The following is a 19,789-nucleotide window of genomic DNA, read 5'->3' as shown; positions in this document are numbered from 1 at the left end:
AGGGTATGGGGTTTCCTTTTGAGGTGATGGAAATGTTCTAAAGTTGACTATGGTAATGGTTGCTCATATCTGTGGATATACTAAAACTCATTGAATTGTATACTTTAAATGGGTAAGTGAATTACATCTCAAGAAAGCTGTTTAAATAAATGAATAGGCTGGGCGTGGTGGCTCATGCCTGTAATCCCAGCACTTTGGGAGGCCGAGGCAGGTGAATCACCTGAGGTCAGGAGTTCGAGACCAGACTGGCCAACATGGTTAAACCCCAACTCTATTAAAAATACAAAAAATTAGCCAGCATGGTGGCAGGTACCTGTAATCCCAGCTACTCCGGAGGCTGACGCAGGAGAATCGCTTGAACCCGGGAGGCAGAGGTTGCAGTGAGTTGAGGTCATACCACTGCACTCCAGCCTGGGTGACAAGAGCACGAAACTCCATCACAAAAGAAAAAAAAATGAATAAAGTGAACCTGTCATCTCAGGGAAAACAAATGAGGGTATTTGTTGCCAATGATACATTTCAAGTTTCAAAGTGAAAAGTATAATTTCAGAAAACTTTGTATCCACTAACATGAACTCCAGAACTTCTCAATATTTAAAAGGCTCCTCTGAGAGATCATCAATGATAATAATTGTGCAGAAAGGGTTAACATAGCAGGCCTGAGGCTGCTCTCCTTAGAAAGGCTTACTTGTACTCTGGGAGGCCGAGGCGGGCAGATCACAAGGTCAGGAGTTCAAGACCAGCCTGGCCAACACTGTGAAACCCCGTGCATACTAAAAATGCAAAAATTAGCTGGGTGCGGTGGCGGGCACCTGTAGTCCCAGCTACTTGGGAGGCTGAGTCAGGAGAATTGCTTGAACCCGGGAGGAGGAGGTTGCAGTGAGCTGAGATCACACCACTGCACTCCAGCCTAGGTGACAGAGCAAGACTCCGTCTCAAAAAAAAAAAAAAGAAAAGAAAAGGAAAAGAAAGGCTTGCTTGCAAAGTTGGCAGTGTTCCCATGGTTCCCTAACTGGTAAGAATGGTTTACTGTGCCTAGACTGTTTGCACAAACAATGCAGTTTATGCAGAATATTTGTTGTTTTCCTTCCAGGAGACTGGAAATTTGGTACATGCTAGGCAGAGGGTCCCTATATGACCAGTCCCCAGTAACAATCTTGGGCACTGTGCCTCTAGCGAGCTTTCCTGGGAAACAACATTTTACACATGTCATCACAATTGAGTGCTGGAAGAACTAAGCACGTCCTGTGAGACTCTACTGGGAGAGGACTCTTCGACGATTGAGTCTGGCCTCAGACTTCACTCCATGTGCCTTTTCCCTTTACTGACTTTGCTTTGTATCTTTTCACTGTAATACATCTTAGCTGTCAGCACAACTACATACTGAGCCCTATGAGTCCTTTCAGAATACTACTGGACATGGAGGTGAGGTGGTCTTGGGGATTACCCCCCAAAACAGTAATTTAGGTATTGCATAATAAAATGTGCCAACCCACATCCAGTCAGTTTTAATTTCTAATAAGGTAAATATCCACAGATATAACCCACATAAACAAAAGCTCTTTGCAGTTCTCGGTAAGAGTGTAATAGGGTCCCGAGACCAAAAGTTTGAGAACCACTATTTTGGTTTGACAAACTAATAACATGTCGAGGAGACTGATTAACAGGATGTTACATGAGTAACAACGGAAGGAACTAAGGAAGTTAGAGCGGGGTCAATTCTGCTACCACCTACAACCTACATAGAGAAGAGCATACTGAGGGGAGATAGATAGGTATGTTCAAACAGTTCAAGGGTTGTCCTCCAGAAGAGAGAATAGAACAATTATGTGCAATCAAGAGAAATGTCTTGATAGAATGACACTTTTGGGCCACAATATTAGGAAAAAATTGCAGGAATGAGCTCTTCCTCTTCCCTTCCATTCTGTTCCTGAGCAATCCAGTTCAAAAACCAATAGGTACCTAGAGCAAGGTAGATATCCTTGCTGGCCAGAAGGTAAGGGTCGGGGACCTGAGGGGGTTGGGCTTCGGCATAAGGGGGTTGTTCTTCACTCTGAACAGACGGAAGGGAACATCGGTGCAGGCATGTCCCAGCACAGGAGTGAGAACACTAATAGAGTGGGAAGGGCATGTGTTCAGGGGTGATATGGCCGGGTGTGATGAGGCAAGAGCCTAGAAGAGTGTCCACATTTGGGACTGCCTGACTTCGGGGGGAGGAGCAGGAACAGTTTGAGAAGGCTTCCACGTGGACAGAAAGCTTGGTGCAGGGTGGAAACTCAGGTTGGGTGAGGAGGAGGTCCACTGCATGGGGGCAGTCTCGTGGTCTCAGGGCCCAAACAGGGTAAGGAGGACATCCACATTGGAGGAGCAGTGTGGAGTGGGCTATGAGAGCCCAACAGAAGTGAGAAGGGCATCCGGGAAGGGAAGTGACCTAGCATGGGGACTCAGTGGGGGAATCAGAGCCCCTGCATAGTAATGGAGACAGAGGCTACCTCACTGAGCTGTTATTAGGATTAAATGGATAAAACGCATATAGCATATGAGCCCAGAGTAAGCACAATCCCAGTGTTTGCTATTATTAATGGCCATAAACGGCCTGGCGCAGCACCAAACACAGAATACTCAACCCATGGCTGTTTATTAAATGATTACACTATTACCTCACATCCTACATATCTCATCTATAGACAGCAGCTACTATCTGGATGCTAAGCAAATTTATTTAGAAAAATTAACTTAACCATAACGACTTAACACCTACATCCTTTCAGGAATTCTGTGTTTTTCACCTAGACTTCCTAATTTGCTCTTCTTGTTTAGTTTTGGTTAACTTTTCCTTTCATATTACTTTAAACTCTCTACTTCCTTTCATACTGACCCTTCCTTCAAGATCTTCTAATTCACACAGTAGCACAAACCCAACCAACACCTCAGAAACACATCTAGGTCGGTGAAAAGAGCTTGAACAGACTCACTGAGTCTACAGCCATTTCTCCACATCAGTACACACAGAATAACTTGGTATGTGTCTTATGTGTTTCATACCTGTCCTTGTTTTGGTGCATGCATGTATATCCCTATGTAGAGTCCCATGGCAGGGGAATAAGCAAGCCGTAATTTGTGTCCAGTTCCAGCAGTGAGCCGAAGGTCTTTTTTCACAGGGACATATTCCAGCATGTCAGCTACCATCAGGCACATTTGCTCCTGTCCAGGAAAACAGTTAATAGGTGATATTCAAGGGATATTCAGGCTAGAAGAACGTACCTTTTGAAAGGATGGACCTTTCATTATATCTACCACTCTATCTAGTTTATCTGCTAAAAGACCTTACAGGTTTTTGTTTTAAAAGGGCTAACATGGGCCGGGCGCAGTGGCTCACTTCTGTAATCCCGGCACTTTGGGAGGCCTAGGTGGGTGGATAACCTGAGGTCAGGAGTTCAAGACCAGCCTGGCCAATATGGTGAAACCCCATCTCTACTAAAAAATACAAAAATTAGCCAGGTGCAGTGGTGCATGCCTGTTATCCCAGCTACTTGGGAAGCTGAGGCAGGAGAATCACTTGAACCTCGGAGGCGAAGGTTGCAGTGAGGTGAGATTGCGCCATTGCATTCCAGCCTGAGTGACAGAGCAAGACTGTGTCAGGGGAGGGTGGGGGGCGGGAGGCTAACATGTAAAACATCTCTTCAGTCTGAAATATAAGATCAGACTCATATAAAATATAAGCTGTATTTTTTTAGATGAATCTTGAAAACCATTTTACCAACTTACATTTTTAAAACATATTTGTTGCTCTTAAATGAAACATCCAGCCTGGGTAACATGGCAAAACCCGGTCTCTACAAAAAATACAAAAATTAGCCAGCTGTGGTAGCATGAGCCTGTAGTCCTAGTTATTTGAGCAGCTGAGGTGGCAAATAGCTTGAGCCCGGGAGGCGGAGGCTGCAGTGAGCTGCATTCATGCCACTGTACTCCAGCCTGGGTGACAAAGTGAGACTGTCTCAAAAAATAAAAATTAAAAAAAAAGAAAAAATAGTGACATGTATACTTTGTACTACTCTTTCAGTGTTCCTGTAAGATTGATAATTTTTCCAAATAAAAAGACAATAAGGAGGAAAATATATGCAAAATAAAGCTAAATGAAACTGTCTGAATCTGGAAGTGACCAATAATTTCCAAACTAATTGATCTGATCATCTTTAAGAGAAACAGCAAAATTTATTTCAATTCTCATGATTCACAATGCTATTTTAACTTACAGCAACTATAAATGTAGCACTTACCTTGTAAGACCACATTCGTAGTTTATGATCCTGACACAGAGCAAAGATGAAGGCATCATGCTCCACACAATGAACAGCAAGACTGAGGGGACGATCTGAAGGCGACTGGTCACCCCTAAAACATAAGACCCAGTTTTAGAGTTTTACTGCTGCAAAGTATCTCATCATTAGAATTTGCAATTCAAGAAATATAATAGAATTATAAATGTACACTCTTAGCAGAAGGACCAAGAGCTTATATGCTAGTATAAGACAACTACATTTCTATTTGGTTTATCACCAATTACTACAATAAAATTTAAAAGGCTCTACATAACAATGGAAGACTGTTTCCTTTTGTATTGTTTTCCTTTAACCATCAAAAACTTTCTACTTCTGATAATTTTACACAAAACTCGATTTGGGTAAGTCAGGGCAGAGCACCGAACTGGGTATTCTGAGAATATAAACAGTAGGCTGCTTTATGCTGTCAATGCATCCAATTGCAGACGAAATGGACTTGGGAGTATGGCTTTCCTCAGATGGAATTTGATTTTATTCTGACTGTTCTCCTTTCCAGTATAATGTTTGCCTTGGAATAAGACTGGAAACAATAACTGCCGACCAGTACAAAAAGATTAAATTCTTGGGCCCTTTGATTTACCTACCAGACACCACTCACCTGATGGCTGTTGGCATCCAGCCTGTAAGCAATCGTTGCATTACTGAACTCTGTTTCAGCTCCACAACTGACACCATACCTGCAATGATATCCAAGGCACCTCTTGAACACACTTTGAGAAACCCAAAGGCAAGAATGATGTAACCATGAACAAGGTCTTTATAATAGGCAAGAGGCTTCTGTATTTCTGTACTAACAAAGTTTTAGGACGTAACTTTCCTACATATATCACACCTAAAATATTTTGAATCATTATTAGATCCATAAAAATAGCATTTTTATACTTCCCGTGGAAATTTTTGCCTTTTACAGACAGTAACCCATATTGCCACCCAGCAGAATCACTTCATTCTTTCCAAAACAATCCCTAGGTACCTTTCCTGTGCCAGGCACAGTCCTAGATGGTGGTGAAATAGCAGTAAACAAAACAAATTTTAAACTCCTGTCCTCATGGAACTTATATTCCTTTAGGGGAAGGGGAGAAGCAGAGACAGTTAAATTAAGTAGAATGGCAGTAAGTCAGAAAAATAAGACACAAAAGGAGTACAGAGAATGCCAAGACATAGGGAGGGCAGGCAGGGACACTGCAATTTTGAAAAGGGTGGTCAGGGAAGGCCTCAACGAGGTGACATTGAGTAAAGACCTAAAGGAGCTGCGGGAATGAGCCAAGCTAGTAGTTGGTTATACCAAACGAATGCCTTGAAGTAGGGGTGTCCTGGCATATTCAAGGAATTGCAAGAAGGTATGTGGCTGGTGAAGAGGAGGGGAAGAGTGAACAGATGAAGGTAGAGAGACAGCAGTGGGTCACTCTGGGCCAGTGTAAGGACTCTGGGTTTATTCAGCATAACATGATATATTTAAAACCCAACTTAGGTCATGTTGGCCAGGTGCGGTGGCTCACGCCTGTAATCCCAGCACTTTGGGAGGCTGAGGCAGGCGGATCACTTGAGGTCAGGGGTTCGAGATCAACCTAGTCAATGTGGCAAAATGCCGTCTCTAACAAAAATTCAAAAATTAGCCAGGCGTGGTGGTGGGCACCTGTAATCCCAGCTACTTGGGAGGCCGAGACACAAGAATCACTTGAACCTGCGAGGTGGAGGTTGCAGTGAGCCAAGATGGCACCATTGCACTCCAGCCTGGGTGATAGTGAGACTGTCTCGAAAGAAAGGAAGGAGGCCAGGTGTGGTAGCTCACGCCAGTAATCCCAACACTTTGGGACGCCAAGGTGGGCAGATCGCAAGGTCAGGAGTTCGAGACCAGCCTGGCCAACATGGTGAAACCCTGTCTCTACTAAAAATACAAAAATTAGCTGGGCATGGTGGCAAATGCCTGTAATCCCAGCTGCTCAGGAGGCTGAGGCAGGAGAATCGCTTGAACCCAGGAGGCAGAGGGTGCAGTGAGCTGAGATCGCGCCACTGTACTCCAGCCTGGGCAACAGAGAGAGACTCCCTCAGGTGACCCGCCCGCCTTGGCCTCCCAGAGTGTTGGGATTACAGATGTGAGCCACAGCGTCCGGCCCTTGGGTTTTAAATATATCAGTCCACCTGAGAAGTTTCTGAAGAGGGTTAAGGACAGATCTGGGGAGATATATATAAAGCTAATACAATAATCCAGGCAAGACATAGTGGCAATTTGGTGCAGGGTATTTAATGTCTTTGTTTCAATTAATTTAATTATAATGTTATAACGCCTCCATCTCAGGGTAGACAATTAGGCAACTCATCTCTACTATAGGATTTAGAATAGGCTGTCTTATACTTGTCTACTTGTTTTTCCATGCTCCAATATGCTTTATAGTTCCTTATCCACCGTATAAAAGTAAAGCATTAGGGACTCATTAGGCAAGCAATAATGAATGACCAGTTTCGGGGCAATAGAGATGCAATCCCTGCATTGGATGACGAGGTTGAACTTTCAAGGTCTGTTTCAATATTAACATTCCTTGTTTAAATCCATGCTCATTTCCCATTCTTACCAGGTATGTCATAAGGAGGTAGCTTAAGAACAAAGATTCCCCCAGAAGCACATGGTAAGGCAAACAGGGCCTCCCCATCACTGCTAAGCCAGGCTGTTGAGGCGGTGGAATTAGGAGATATTCCAGGTACTGCTGGAATTAATTGATAGTTGCAAGGATCTGTGAAATCAACTTTTCCAATGTCAGTGAATATTGACTGCATCTGACTTTCAACTATCAACTCCTGTTGGGTAATTAAAAAGAAGAATCTATTAAATCAAAATAACCAGAATTTTGCTCAGTTTCTCTCTATTGCTAAAAAAGTTTTTAAAGTAAAAAACTGTAAACTGTCAAGCTTAAGAAGAAAGTCATTCTTTTTAATGAAAACTAATTCTCAACTTAAAATGTATGCCTGATCATTTTAAGTGGTAGCTATCAAAGTATGCTTGGTGAGGGATAATGAGAATCCAAATTTCCTTCAATTCCAAAAGATATCGCTCCATCACTAAATTTGTGACACCCAGAGTAATTTGGGAAATAAAACATATTGCACTTAGCCAACTTACACTCCTATACATCCGGGAGGGGTGTGGTAAAAGTAACCTGTGCACTGTTTGATTGGTTAACATCAAGATTATCACATGATTCTGAGTCTCAGAGACATAAACCCCTCCAGGTAAAACACTGCAATTTTGGAATTTTAGGCGAACGGCATTATTCAACAGATTTATGTCCAGTGACTCCTCCATCAGCTCCAATGTATCTCCAGAGGTCTTCCTGTTGAAAAAGAGACATTTGTTTGAAAAGTTTATGCTTTTCTTTCTCACTGACTGTTGCACTGAAGTATACAAGAACAGTGTCCAAGTGAATTCACCAAATTTGAAAATTTTGGATAAACAGATTTGGAACACTTTTGCACTCCAAATCATATTATGTAAATTTATAAAAAACAGCATTACAAAATTCAAATTTCATTGTGATTCTGTTACATAGAGACATTTCCAAACTTGATAGGTCATTTATTTAGGACGATATTTTATGCAATTAAACTCTACTATAATAAAAATTAACACCATACCCTGGCCATTGCTTGTAGTGGAATATGGCCTCCATATATACTACAGCATCTAACAAAACTAACCTTAATAATTGCGGTTATGTCCTGCTTCTATTACTTCTTAACCTGCGATTGCATGCGTGTGCACACACACACACACGCATAGCCTGTGTGTGCACACATACACATACACACACAAATAGCAATTGTATACATGTGCTTACATGTATGTGCAAAAATATTACTAAAATAAATATTTTAATAATATAAAAATACCTTTGCAAATTGAACATATCAGGGTTAGTTTCTATACTGATAAGCTATTCTAACTTTTATTATTACTCTTCAAAAGGAGCTTTTTTCTTTTCCCCCACCCTTCCCAAAAGCTTGTTTATTAATTTCAGCTGAAGAGCAAGGCGCCACTGGCAGCCACAGATCTCACCGCTGCACGGGGTTTTAGAACTTCAGCCATAAAAATAGGCAGAATATTCCTTGATCATATTGGTGGTACCTGTCCATTTTCTTATGCAAACTGTGATACAATCCTGACCAACTGCTCAGAATTCATCTCCACGTGGTTCACAGGTGCCGCTGGCAGAGCATTTTTTTTTTTTTTTTTTTTTTTTTTTGAGACAGAGTCTCGCTCTGTTGCCCAGGCTGGAGTGCAGTGGCCCGATCCCAGCTCACTGCAAGCTCCGCCTCCCGGGTTTACGCCATTCTCCTGCCTCAGCCTCCCGAGTAGCTGGGACCACAGGCGCCCGCCACCTCGCCCGGCTAGTTTTTTATATTTTTTTTAGTAGAGATGGGGTTTCACCGTGTTAGCCAGGATGGTCTCAATCTCCTGACCTCATGATCCGCCCGTCTTGGCCTCCCAAAGTGCTGGGATTACAGGCTTGAGCCACCACGCCCGGCCGAGTATTTCTTTTTAACAAGGTAGTGAACCTGCAGTACAATGAAGCTCAAGATTGGGTCATGGTCACTGGCCCCGACATGGTTTGAGATGTGAGCTGAAAAACTGTAATAGCAAACTGGGATGGATCTATGAGTTTGCTACCGAAGACAGCCAGCGTTATAAGGAAGGCCATGTGATCCTGGAACGTGCTCTAGTTCAAGATTGAGGGCTCTGAGGAGTATGTACTATCTGATAACTGTTTTTTTTTTGTTTTTTTTTTTTTGAGACAAGGTCTCACTCTGTCAGGCTGGGGTGCAGTGGTACAATCATAGCTCACTACAGCCTCGAACTCCTGGGCTCAGGCAATCCTCCCACCTTAACCTCCTGAGCACCTGGGACTACAGGCATGCACCACCACACCTGGCTAATTTTTGTATTTTTTAGTAGAGATGGGGTTTCACCAAGTTGGCCAGGCTGATCTTGAACTCCTGACCTCAAGTGATCCACCTGCCTCAGCCTCCCAAAGGGCTGGGATTACAGACTATCTGATAACTCTTGAAGAAAAAGAGATAAATTCATCTTTTCTCAGGTCTCCTTCGCTGAAAACAAAAATCTACTTACATACACCGTTACCTTAGTGTCAGAGTCAGAGTCATGAATGGCAGAACAAGAGGTTGTGCGAATCTAAGATGGAACCTTTTTTTTTTTAAGTTATGTATTTTCCATCCAATAGCAGTGTATATAGAGAATATTATGCGGATGCTGTTAATTTTTTCCCCTCTGTTTACATCTTGAGGCAGAAAAGTCTATCTGCAGCTACATGGTAGGCTATGTACGAAAAAAATTTCGGCTATTAGAGTGGAAAAGTGGAAATTTTGAAAGGAAAATATGTCAGAAGTATAGTTTTTAAATTCACGGGCTTCATTTTAAACTGTTTTTTTTTTTTTTTGAGACGGAGTCTCACTCTCTCGCCCAGGCTGGAGTGCAGTGGCGCGATGTCAGCTTACTGCAAGCTCTGCCTCCTGGGTTCACGCCATTCTCCTGCCTCAGCCTCCCGAGTAGCTGGGACTACAGGCACCCGCCACCACACCTGGCTAATTTTTTGTATTTTTAGTAGAGACGGGGTTTCACCGTGTTAGCCAGGATGGTCTCGATCTCCTGACCTCGTGATTCGCCCACCTTGGCCTTCCAATAAACTTTTTTTTTAAAAACCCAGTTATTTCACTTGATTTGCTAGCATCAGAGAAGAGCTCCAAATCTGTGCCCAGTGCTAAAGGCTCAGTGTTAGCATGGCTTGTGCTGGCCAGTGTGCCATTTTCTTGCTAGAAATGAACTGTAGCACTAGAGCCCATTCTTCCTTGTCAGTCTTGACACAAAGATGTCACCATTTCTAATTATTTGTCACTACATAATTGGTGTTGATAGGAAACTTTTTCTGAAATGGGTTAGAACTGCTGTCTTTTTCCATGTAACTTAAGCATAGTAATATAAATAAAGTAGTAACTGGAAAAAAAAAATAAAAAAGGAGCTTGTTATTAACAATGATGGTAAGTTCTGTGAGTGTAGCGATAGCCCCTATGTTCTTACAGCCCAAATATTAATACTGTTCCTCTAGGGAAAGCACGTGCATACACATTTGGATATCCTTAGACCCAGCAAAGTGCCTAGGACAGAGCTAGCATTCAATAAGTGCTTTTGATAAAATGCACGCAAACTCAAAAAAAAAAAAAACTTTATTCAAACTCAAGTTGCAACAGAGGAGATAAAGCATTTTGCCCAAGGCCATTAGGTCTGACTTTAAATTCAGATTTAACCCTCCATCCAATGTCTACCTGACTCAGCACAGAAGCTATTGTGTTACTTTAACAAGGATATTTCTTACTTTTGATTTCTAAGTATTTATCTTTAAAAATCACTAGTACATATTTACTCGTCTATGTCCTTGACTCAGTAGGTATGATCTGTCAAAGCCTGTTGCTTTCCTCTTCCTGACCCTGCTCCTTCTCTTCCATCTCTACGATTAAACTAGTACCCTCTTTGTGATCTACTGCAGGTTTATCCTTAGTACCTCTTCCTCAGCAGCACCAGCTGATACTTAGTGATTGTCAAAAGAGGCAGCTCTACTTCTTGCTGGGGTCACATCTTTCCTAGAATGATGAAATGAACTCTTTCTTGCAGAACAAACCAAGATGAAAAATTCAACCAATTAGTTTTATTTTTCCTCTTTTTAAATTTTTATTTTTTTAGAGGTGGGGTCTCACTGTGTTGCCCAGGCTGGTCTTGAACTTCTGGGCTCAAGTGATCCTCCCGCCTCAGCCTCCCAAAGTGCTGTGATTACAGACGTGAGCCACCACACCCAGCTAGTTTATTTTTCCTGACTTCTAGCTCCTAGTTTTATTGAATTTGCTCCTCTAGAGTAAATATATTCTTATATTTTATTAAAATTATTCTAGGCCGGACGTGGTGGCTCAGGCCTATAATCCCAGCACTTTGGGAGGCTAAGGAGGGTGGATCACGAGGTCAGGGGATCGAGACCATCCTCGCTAACACAGTGAAACCCCGTCTCTACTAAAAAAAAAATTAGCCAGGCGTAGTGGTGGGCGCCTATAGTCCCAGCTACTTGGGAGGCTGAGGCAGGAGAACCGCTTGAACCCAGAAGGCAGAGTTTGCAGTGAGCTGAGATCGCACCACTGCACTCCAGCCTGGGTGACAAAGTAAGATTCGGTTAAAAAAAAAAAAAAATTACTCTGACCATGTCTTTTTCCAAGCATCCCATCATCTCAAATTCCCTTCATTTTAATTAACTTCCTTTTTTCAAGTAGTTTCTAAAGTTTTTTTCCTCTCCTCCATTTTTTGAGACAGGGTCTTGCTCTGTCACCCATGCTGGAGTGTAGTGACACCATCTCGACTCACTACAACCTCCACCTACCAGTAAGGTTCAAGTGATCCTCCTACCTCAGCCTCCCAAGTAGCTGGGACTATGGGCTCGCATCACCATGTTCAGCTATTTTTCAAATGTTTTATATAGGGCCCCACTAGTTGCCCAGACTGGTCTTGAACTTCTGGGCTCAAGAACTTCCTGCCTCAGCCTCCCAAAAGTGAGGGATCACACCAGGCCTTTTTTCCTTCCTTTTCAGTGAATGTTCCCTTGACTAATGACAGGAGAAATCTTACCCAAAAAGTATCCCACCACAAATTCTTCTTTTACTGAAACTCAGCCTTTATTCCCAGAACTGTCATCTTTGACATATCTAACTATTTTGGTTGCTTTTGATTCAGTTGACTTATCTCAACCATAACTGAGGAGAAAAAATATCTATGTTATGAATAAATCCAGGCTCTTCTTTTCATAGAGCTAAAAGAGTTTTTCGTTTGTTCTTTGAGACTGAGTCTCGCTCTGTCGCCCAGGCTGGAGTGCAGTGGTGCGATCTTGGCTCACTGCAACCTCCACCTCCTGGGTTCAGGCAATTCTCTGACCTCAGCCTCCTGAGTAGCTGGGATTACAGGCGCCCGCCATCACACTCGGCTAATTTTTGTATTTTTAGTAGAGACAGGGTTTCAACATGTTGGCCAGGCTGGTCTTGAACTCCTGACCTCAAGTGATCCACCCGCCTCAGCCTCCCAAAGTGCTGGGATTACAGGTGTGAGCCACCACGCATGGCCCTCTTACTTCATCTCTTAGCAGCATTCCACATACTTGACCTTGCCTTCCTTTTTAAGCAGTCTCTTCTCATGAATCCTATGATACTACTCTCTCCCAGTTTTCCTCCCACATTCCTGTCCATTTCTTCTCCTTCTCCTTGACCTGACCCCTATATGCCAGATTTCCTCAAACCTTGATCCTGGATCATCTTCTCTCACTGTACACTTTCTCCCAAGGCACATCTTATCTACTCCCAAGGATGTAAGTACCTTTTCAGCGCTGATGATTTCCCAGAGCTACTTTGCTTCTGGTAACTCATGACATTAGCGCAATTTTCTGGATCCTCAACTTCATCTCTGAATAATTCTTTCGCTTTCCTGCCTTATGGTTAAAGTTGGATCCTGAATCTCCCGTGAGGACAGTGACCCAAGTTTTCTCTACCATGCTCTTTGCAGTGGGGCCTCAAGGAGAACATACAGATGTCCTTGTTCCCCACTGGCATTCTAGGCCACTGTTCCTCCTCTGCTACCCGAATCACTCAGCTCTGAAGCTCACAGAATCAGATACCACCTGCTACCCATGCTCACTGCAGTTGATTTTAGCTCTTGGCCCACTGTCACTCTCTCCCACACTACTCTTGCCATAATTGTTAATGATTTCAGTATCAGGGCCAGGTATGGTGGCTCATGCCTACAATCCCAGCATTTTGGGAGACCAAGACAGGAGGATTTCTTCAGCCCAAGAGTAAAAGATCAGCCTGGGCAACACAGCAAAACTCTATCTTTACAAAATAAAAAAACTAGCCAGGCATGGTGATGCCCGCCTGCAATCTTAGCCACCTGGGAGGCTGAGATGGGAGGATCGATTGAGCCTAGGAGTTCAGGCTGCAGTAGGCCATGACTGTGCTACTGTACTCCAGCCTGGGTGACAGAGTGAAACTCTGACTCTAAAAAAACAAACAAACAAATGAACAAACAATATCCAATTATCCTAATACTCCACCTTCTCAGTTTCCCAAATTCCTTTCCTCTAGTGATTGCTCTCAACTGCATCTACTAGGTCATTCCCAACTGCACATAGATATATTAGTATATTTTCTCTATGTTCCTCCCTTGCTCTCCAACTACCATGTGATTTCTCTGCTTCCCTTACAGCAATATACCTTGAAAGGGCTGTTCTATACTCACAATTCCTCTGCTCCCTTTCTCTCTTGAACCCACTCCACTGAGGCTTTTGTAGGACTACTGCAGCAATTCCTGACCAGGTCACCAATGACCTCCATGATCCAAAGGCCAGTTTTCATTTTTCATCTTGCCTGGCTTAAATGTCAGTTTTTCACTCTCCTCCTCCTTGAAATATTTCCCTCAGCTTCTGGGATACCACATTCTTTGTTCAACTCTTACTTCACTTACTCCTTCTTGGACTCCTTTGCTGGTTCCTCATTTTTCTAAATGTTGGTGTGCCCCAGCGTTTAGTCCCAGACCGCTCTACTCAAGTGGCTCCCAACTGGAGGCGATTCTTCCTCACTCACCAGGATATTAAGCAATATCTAGAGATATTTTTGGTTACTGTAACTGGGGTAGAAGTGATCGTATAGATGTGCTATTGGTAGGCAGAGGGTAGAGGCCGGGAATGCTGTTTAACAACCTATCACATATAGGACAGCCCCCCACAATGAAGACTTAGCTGACAATAATAGTGCAGAAGGTGAAAAATCCTAATTTATTCTCACTTTCTAGGTGATCTCATTCAGTAGAACAGCTTTACACACCATCTAATGCCAACAATTTCACAATCTGTATCTTCAGCCCGACTTCACTCAACTCCTGACTACTATCTCAGCACTCACTTGGATATCTAACAGGCATTTCAGATTACAACTGTCCAAAACAGAACTCCTGCACTCACTGAACCTGAAGAAAACAAACAAAAGTACCTGCTTCACCTATACTTTTTTCCATCTCAATTAATGACATCTCTCTAATTTCCAATTGCTCAAGCCAAAAATCTAGGGCTCACCTCTGACTCTTTTCTTTCTGTATACCCCCCATCCAATGCAACAGTAATTCTAACAAATCCACCTTGAAAACATATCCACAATCAGAACATTTCTCACTGCCTCTGTCACTACCACCCTGATCTAAGCCACCATGTCTGAATTGTGGCACCAGCCTCCTAACTGGTCTCCCCACACTCACCCTTTTCCCCACCACACTCTATTCTCAAGACGGCAGTCAAAGCAATCCTTTAGAAACTCAGATCTTAGATCATGTCATCCTCTACTTAAATCTTCCACAGCTTCTTCTCATCTTACTCAGAGCAAAAGCTGAAGCTTAAAATAACCAACAAAGCCCTGATCTGGCCTTAAGCTATCTCTTTCTTATTATTCTACCCTTTGTTCACTCAGCTTCAGACTCCTGGCTCCTTTCCACTCTTTGAACACAACAAGCTCCTGCTTCAGGGTTCTTTGCACTTACTATTCCTTTTTCTTGGAGGGCTCCACCTGAAATACTCATTCCCCAGGTATCCTTTCTTCTGCTCAAATGTCAGCTTACCCCTGGCTTTTGCCCAACCACCCTACATAAAACATTAACTGCCACAGGTATTCTTCTTCCCTCTTACGCTGTTCCCCTTTCCCTATTCCATTTATCAACTGACAAACTGTCAGAGGCATGTGAACCTGAACGACTCCATCTTGAATAGGAGTTGGGTAACATGAGACTGAAACCTACTGGGATGCATTCCGAGACAGTTAAGGCATTCTAAGTCACAGGATGAGATTAGGAGGTCGGCACAAAATACAGGTCATAAAGACCTTGCTGATAAAACAGGATGCAATAAAGGAGCAAGCCAAAACCCATCAAAACCAAAATGGTGACAAGGGTGACCTCTGGTTGCCCTCACTGCTACCCTCCCACCAAGGCCATGACAGTTTACAAATGCCATGGCAACATCAGGAAGTTACCCTGTATGGTTTAAAAAGTGGAGGCATGAATAATCCATCCCTGTTTAGTATATCTTCAAGAAATAACCATAAAAATGGGCAACCAGCAGCCCTTGGGGCTACTGTGTCTATGGAGTAGCCATTCTTTTATTTATTTACTTTTTTTTTGAGATGGAGTTTCGTTCTTGTTGCCCAGGCTGGAGTGTAATGGTGCAATCTCAGCTCACTGCACCCTCCACCTCCTCGGTTCAAGCTATTCTCCTGCCTCAGCCTCCCAATTAGCTGGGATTACAGGCATGTGCCACCACGCCCAGCTAATTTTGTATTTTTAGTAGAGACAGGGTTTCACCATGTTGGTCAGGCTGGTCTCGAACTCCTGACCTCTCAAACTCCTGACCTCAGGTGATCCACCTGCCTCGGCCTCCTAAAGTACTGGGATTACAGGCGTGAGCCACCACACCTGGCCTCCTTTACTTTCTTAATAAACTTGCTTTCACTTTGCACTGCGGACTTGCCCTGTATTCTTTCTTGTGTGAGATCTGAGAACCCTCCCTTGGGGCCTGGATCGGCACCCTTTTCCTGTAACAAAACTACATGTACTTGGGTTTTTTGTTTTTTTAGTTATTGTTGTTGTTGCCTATTTTCCTCCATGAGAGTAGGAACTTTGTTTTGTTCCCTGCTATATCCCTATTCCCTAAAAATGGACTGAAATATATTAGGCAAGCAAATTTCCTTTATTTCTTCCTGTTTTATAAAAGAGATGGGGTCTTACCCTGTTTCCCAAGCTGGAGTGCAGTGGCATGATCAGATCCTCCCGCCTCAGCCTCCTGAGTGGTTAAGATGAAAGGCACATGCCACCCCGCCTGGCTAATTTTTAAAAATCAGGCCGGACATGGTGGCTCCGCCTGTAATCCCAGCAAGTTGGGAGGCCGAGAATGGGGCACTGCTTGAGTCCGGCAGTCCAAGACCAGCCTGGGCAACCAGGCAAAACCCCATCTCTACAAAAACAAATAGAAAAATCAGCTGGGCATGGTGGCGCATACCTGTAATTCCAGCTACTTGGGAGGCTGAGGTAGGAGGGTCACTTGAACCCAGGAGGCGGAGACTGCAGTGAGCCATGATTGCACCACTGCACTCCAGCCTGGACAATGGAGTCACCAGACTGTCTCTCAAAAAGAAAAGAAAAAAAAACAGAAAGAAAAAAGAAAAAAAATTGTAGAAATGGGGTCTTGAACTCCTGGCCTCAAGAGATCCTCCCACCTCAGCCCCCCAAAGTGCTAGGATTACAGGTGTGAGCCACTCTGCCCAGCCAAAATATTTAATTAAATGAAATTTGTATCTCTAACGTAAAGTCTCTCTTTTGAGCCTTAGACCTGTAAATTTCAATGCCTACTTGACATTTCCAAAGGGCTGCTCCCCAGGTACTTCAAATTTACTATGTCCAACAGAATTATTCATATCTTTCCAAAATCCATCTTCTATGGATCTCTGTAAATGGCAACCCCTCCCCACTCACATCTGGTTAGTCACATGAGACACTAGGGAGCTGTCCTTGTTCTCTCCTTTTCTTTTACCATCCCTTACCCCATATTCAATCCACCACCAAGTCCTAGTGAATCTATCTTCCAAAGGTATCTTGAATCCATCTACTTTTCTATTTCTAGTCATTCCCACAATTGAACCACCAGCAACCCTTACTTGGGCCATCATAAAAGCAAACTTTTTTTTGCATTATACCCATCTAATCCAAATCCACTTTCCACAAAGTAGACTGAGATCTTCTAAAAATACATTTTAAAAAATTTAGATTCAGGGGTACATGTGCAGGTTTGTTACATGAATATATTGTGTATATATTCCTATCTACATGAGGTTTGGGCTTCTAATGATCCTGCCGCCCAAGTTGTGAACACAGTAACTGATAGGTTTTCCAACCTCTGCTCCCCCGCTCCTTTTGGAATCCCCAGTGTTAACTGTTCCCATCCAAAAATGCAATTTTGATGTTAGTAACTCTTTAAAAACCTATTCCATTATTACTCAATGTACTTAGGATAAAATCCAAAAATCCTTAAAAATGGCCTAAGGGTCCCTCATGGTCCGAGTCCTGCCTACCTCTCCAGCCTCAGTATCTCACATTACTTTCTGTTTTACCCACTGCACTTAAGCCACACAGATCTTTGGTCAGTTCCAAACCTGCCACATTCTTTCCACTTTGTGACCTTTGCATATGGTGATCCTGCTTGCTGGACTCCTCTCTGTCCACTCCCCATGCCTGGCTAACCTCGTGTCCTTTAGATCTCAGGGTAACTGTGAAAGCCTTTTCCTGCCCCACTAATAACATTTGGTCCTTTCATTAGCCTCTCGTAACCCCTATATTTTTCCTCTAGGGCAAGTTTTCCTCCACAAAATTTCCCCATGAAAAGTGAGTCCACAACTATTCTGACACTGCTACAACGTCTTGCATGATGAAGATGGCAGTTTTGTTCATTTCGTCCTGGTACCTAGCACAATGCCTGACATATTGAAGCTCGAACATATTTGTTCAATGAAGGAAGCTGTAAAGCACTATAAAAACATAATGGGTTCATGTTTAAAACTAGTCTTATGGGCTTTATACCCCCAAGCTACATTCCCTCTGCTTTTGGTGTTGCTTGGTGTGTGTGTGTGTGTATTGGTGGGGGGGAAGGTAAACTCTTCTAGAACTGTGTCTCAGTTTTCCCGACTCTGATACGAACTGAAAAAAAAAAAAACTTTCTCTTTCCCTAAGTGTCGATTACCGCTTCTAGAACAGCACTTTGGGAACAGCAACTAAAATTTACACACCAAACCCTACCTTCCAGGGGAGTTTGGCGAACCACAGCACTTACCAATGAATGAACCTGTTTCTGGTTACGGAGAACAACTTGCCACTCTCCACATAGTAAAAGCCTCCCGCGCTCTCACTGTATTTTACGGCGCCAGCCACGGCATTTGCGGTCCCTGCAAAATGAACGTGGTCAGCCTGCACACGCGTCTTCTGAGAAATGACAGGGACTAAGGGACCTGATAAAGCAGAGGGTGACAGACTGACAACCCATACAAAGAAAAGAGGAAAACGTCGGACATCAAGGAATCTCTGATCCCGGGGCTGGAGGCATGTGGACTCAGGAGGATGAACCCAGGAGTCAGAGACCCTAGGACCCATGAGAGGAGCCCGAGGGGACAGATCGGATCGCGCCCTCCCTGGCCACTTCCGTACCAATGCTGCAGACTGTGAATTCCCGAAAGTGCCTCGGCCTTTCGCGCTCAGCCCCGCTTAGCTCCACGAAGCTTCGTTCCAGGGATCCCGCCGCCGCCATCTTCCCGCCGTCGCCGCGATGCCCGACGGGACAAAGGCAGGGCCGCGCGGCCGCCGTCACTTCCGGGGGCGGGGCGGGCGGAGCTGCGGACGGGTGAAGCATCCCGGGAGCAAAAAGGGGGCTCCGGTCCTTCGTTGCCGGGCTTCCACCGGGAGAATGAGGATGGGCAGCGGGGAATCCAGAAGAGAAGCGGGCAGGGGAGGCCGACTGTATCTGCTGGAATCTTCGAGTGGCCGGCTGGAACGCCTCCGGAGGGCGGTGCCCTTTTCTCAGCGGCCGCAGGGCAGGGGGCGGGACCGGGTTTGTTTCTGTTTCCAAAACGCGGGGCTCAGTCTCCCAGGAGGGGCGAGGTCCGGGGAGGTCCAGCCTTTGGGCGTCCTCTGCCGGATCCCGGGTGTTTGGTCACCTCTCCCTCGGTTATGGTGTCCGTCTGTAAATCTTTGCCGATCCTCCCTTCGCTCTTCAGTGGCGACACTTGGGTTGGCGGGGTGAGGAAGGGGTAGTGAGGGAAGGGCCTTTGGTTTTGGTCTTTTTTCCCCCCAAGAGACTGTATTCGTGTATTCCTGTATAATGAACGTAATGTGGTAAACCTTGATGCTGCCACCTGCTGAGGTTACCTGAGTGCTACTCACTTGGATACGTGAAAAGAATTTGCCATTCATTCCAACCGTGATCTTGCACTTGGCTGTCAATGCAATAAGGGCCCATAGTGGATGTTTAGAAGATATTGTGGGGGTAGATGTTCAAAATCGGGGAAAATGCTAATCTCCAGCAGGGAAGGTTTTGTTCCTTAGTGATAGCCAACGCTTGTTGGTCACTTCTATTACCAGTGACCACAGCCATTCCCTGTCATTCTCCGTTTCATTTATCTGGTTCTGACCATCATTTCCTATCTTTCCACTTCACTCCCTCTGGGACACCTACTTTGGCAGTGCAGCCCCCTCATTCCACCTGAAATCCATTGTTATACAAGCTCTTCACTGTCCCTCACTTCATTGGTGTTTCTTCCTTATCCTGAAT

The 19,789-nt window shown here is 44.1% G+C and overlaps 1 protein-coding gene and 1 pseudogene across 1 annotated transcript in view; one reads left to right on the top strand and one right to left on the bottom strand.

The window, feature by feature from the left end:
* NUP160 (nucleoporin 160) overlaps window positions 1-18,994 on the bottom strand; it is a 72,569-nt gene extending 53,575 nt beyond the window's left edge. Inside the window, exons 1-7 of the mRNA XM_025357510.1 lie at window positions 18,670-18,994; window positions 18,299-18,410; window positions 7,462-7,672; window positions 6,917-7,139; window positions 4,942-5,020; window positions 4,281-4,395; window positions 3,046-3,204 (exon numbers count right to left, since the gene is read on the bottom strand). Of these exons, the coding sequence (XP_025213295.1) occupies window positions 3,046-3,204; window positions 4,281-4,395; window positions 4,942-5,020; window positions 6,917-7,139; window positions 7,462-7,672; window positions 18,299-18,410; window positions 18,670-18,871 (1,101 nt within the window). The 5' untranslated portion in view covers window positions 18,872-18,994. The remainder of the gene's footprint in view (window positions 1-3,045; window positions 3,205-4,280; window positions 4,396-4,941; window positions 5,021-6,916; window positions 7,140-7,461; window positions 7,673-18,298; window positions 18,411-18,669) is intronic.
* LOC112607218 lies at window positions 8,053-10,995 on the top strand (annotated as a pseudogene).
* Window positions 18,995-19,789: the final 795 nt, after the last annotated feature.

Source organism: Theropithecus gelada, chromosome 14, assembly GCF_003255815.1.
Source record: "Theropithecus gelada isolate Dixy chromosome 14, Tgel_1.0, whole genome shotgun sequence".
Lineage (NCBI taxonomy): Eukaryota > Metazoa > Chordata > Mammalia > Primates > Cercopithecidae > Theropithecus > Theropithecus gelada.
This window is presented reverse-complemented; position numbering and strand designations above follow the sequence as displayed.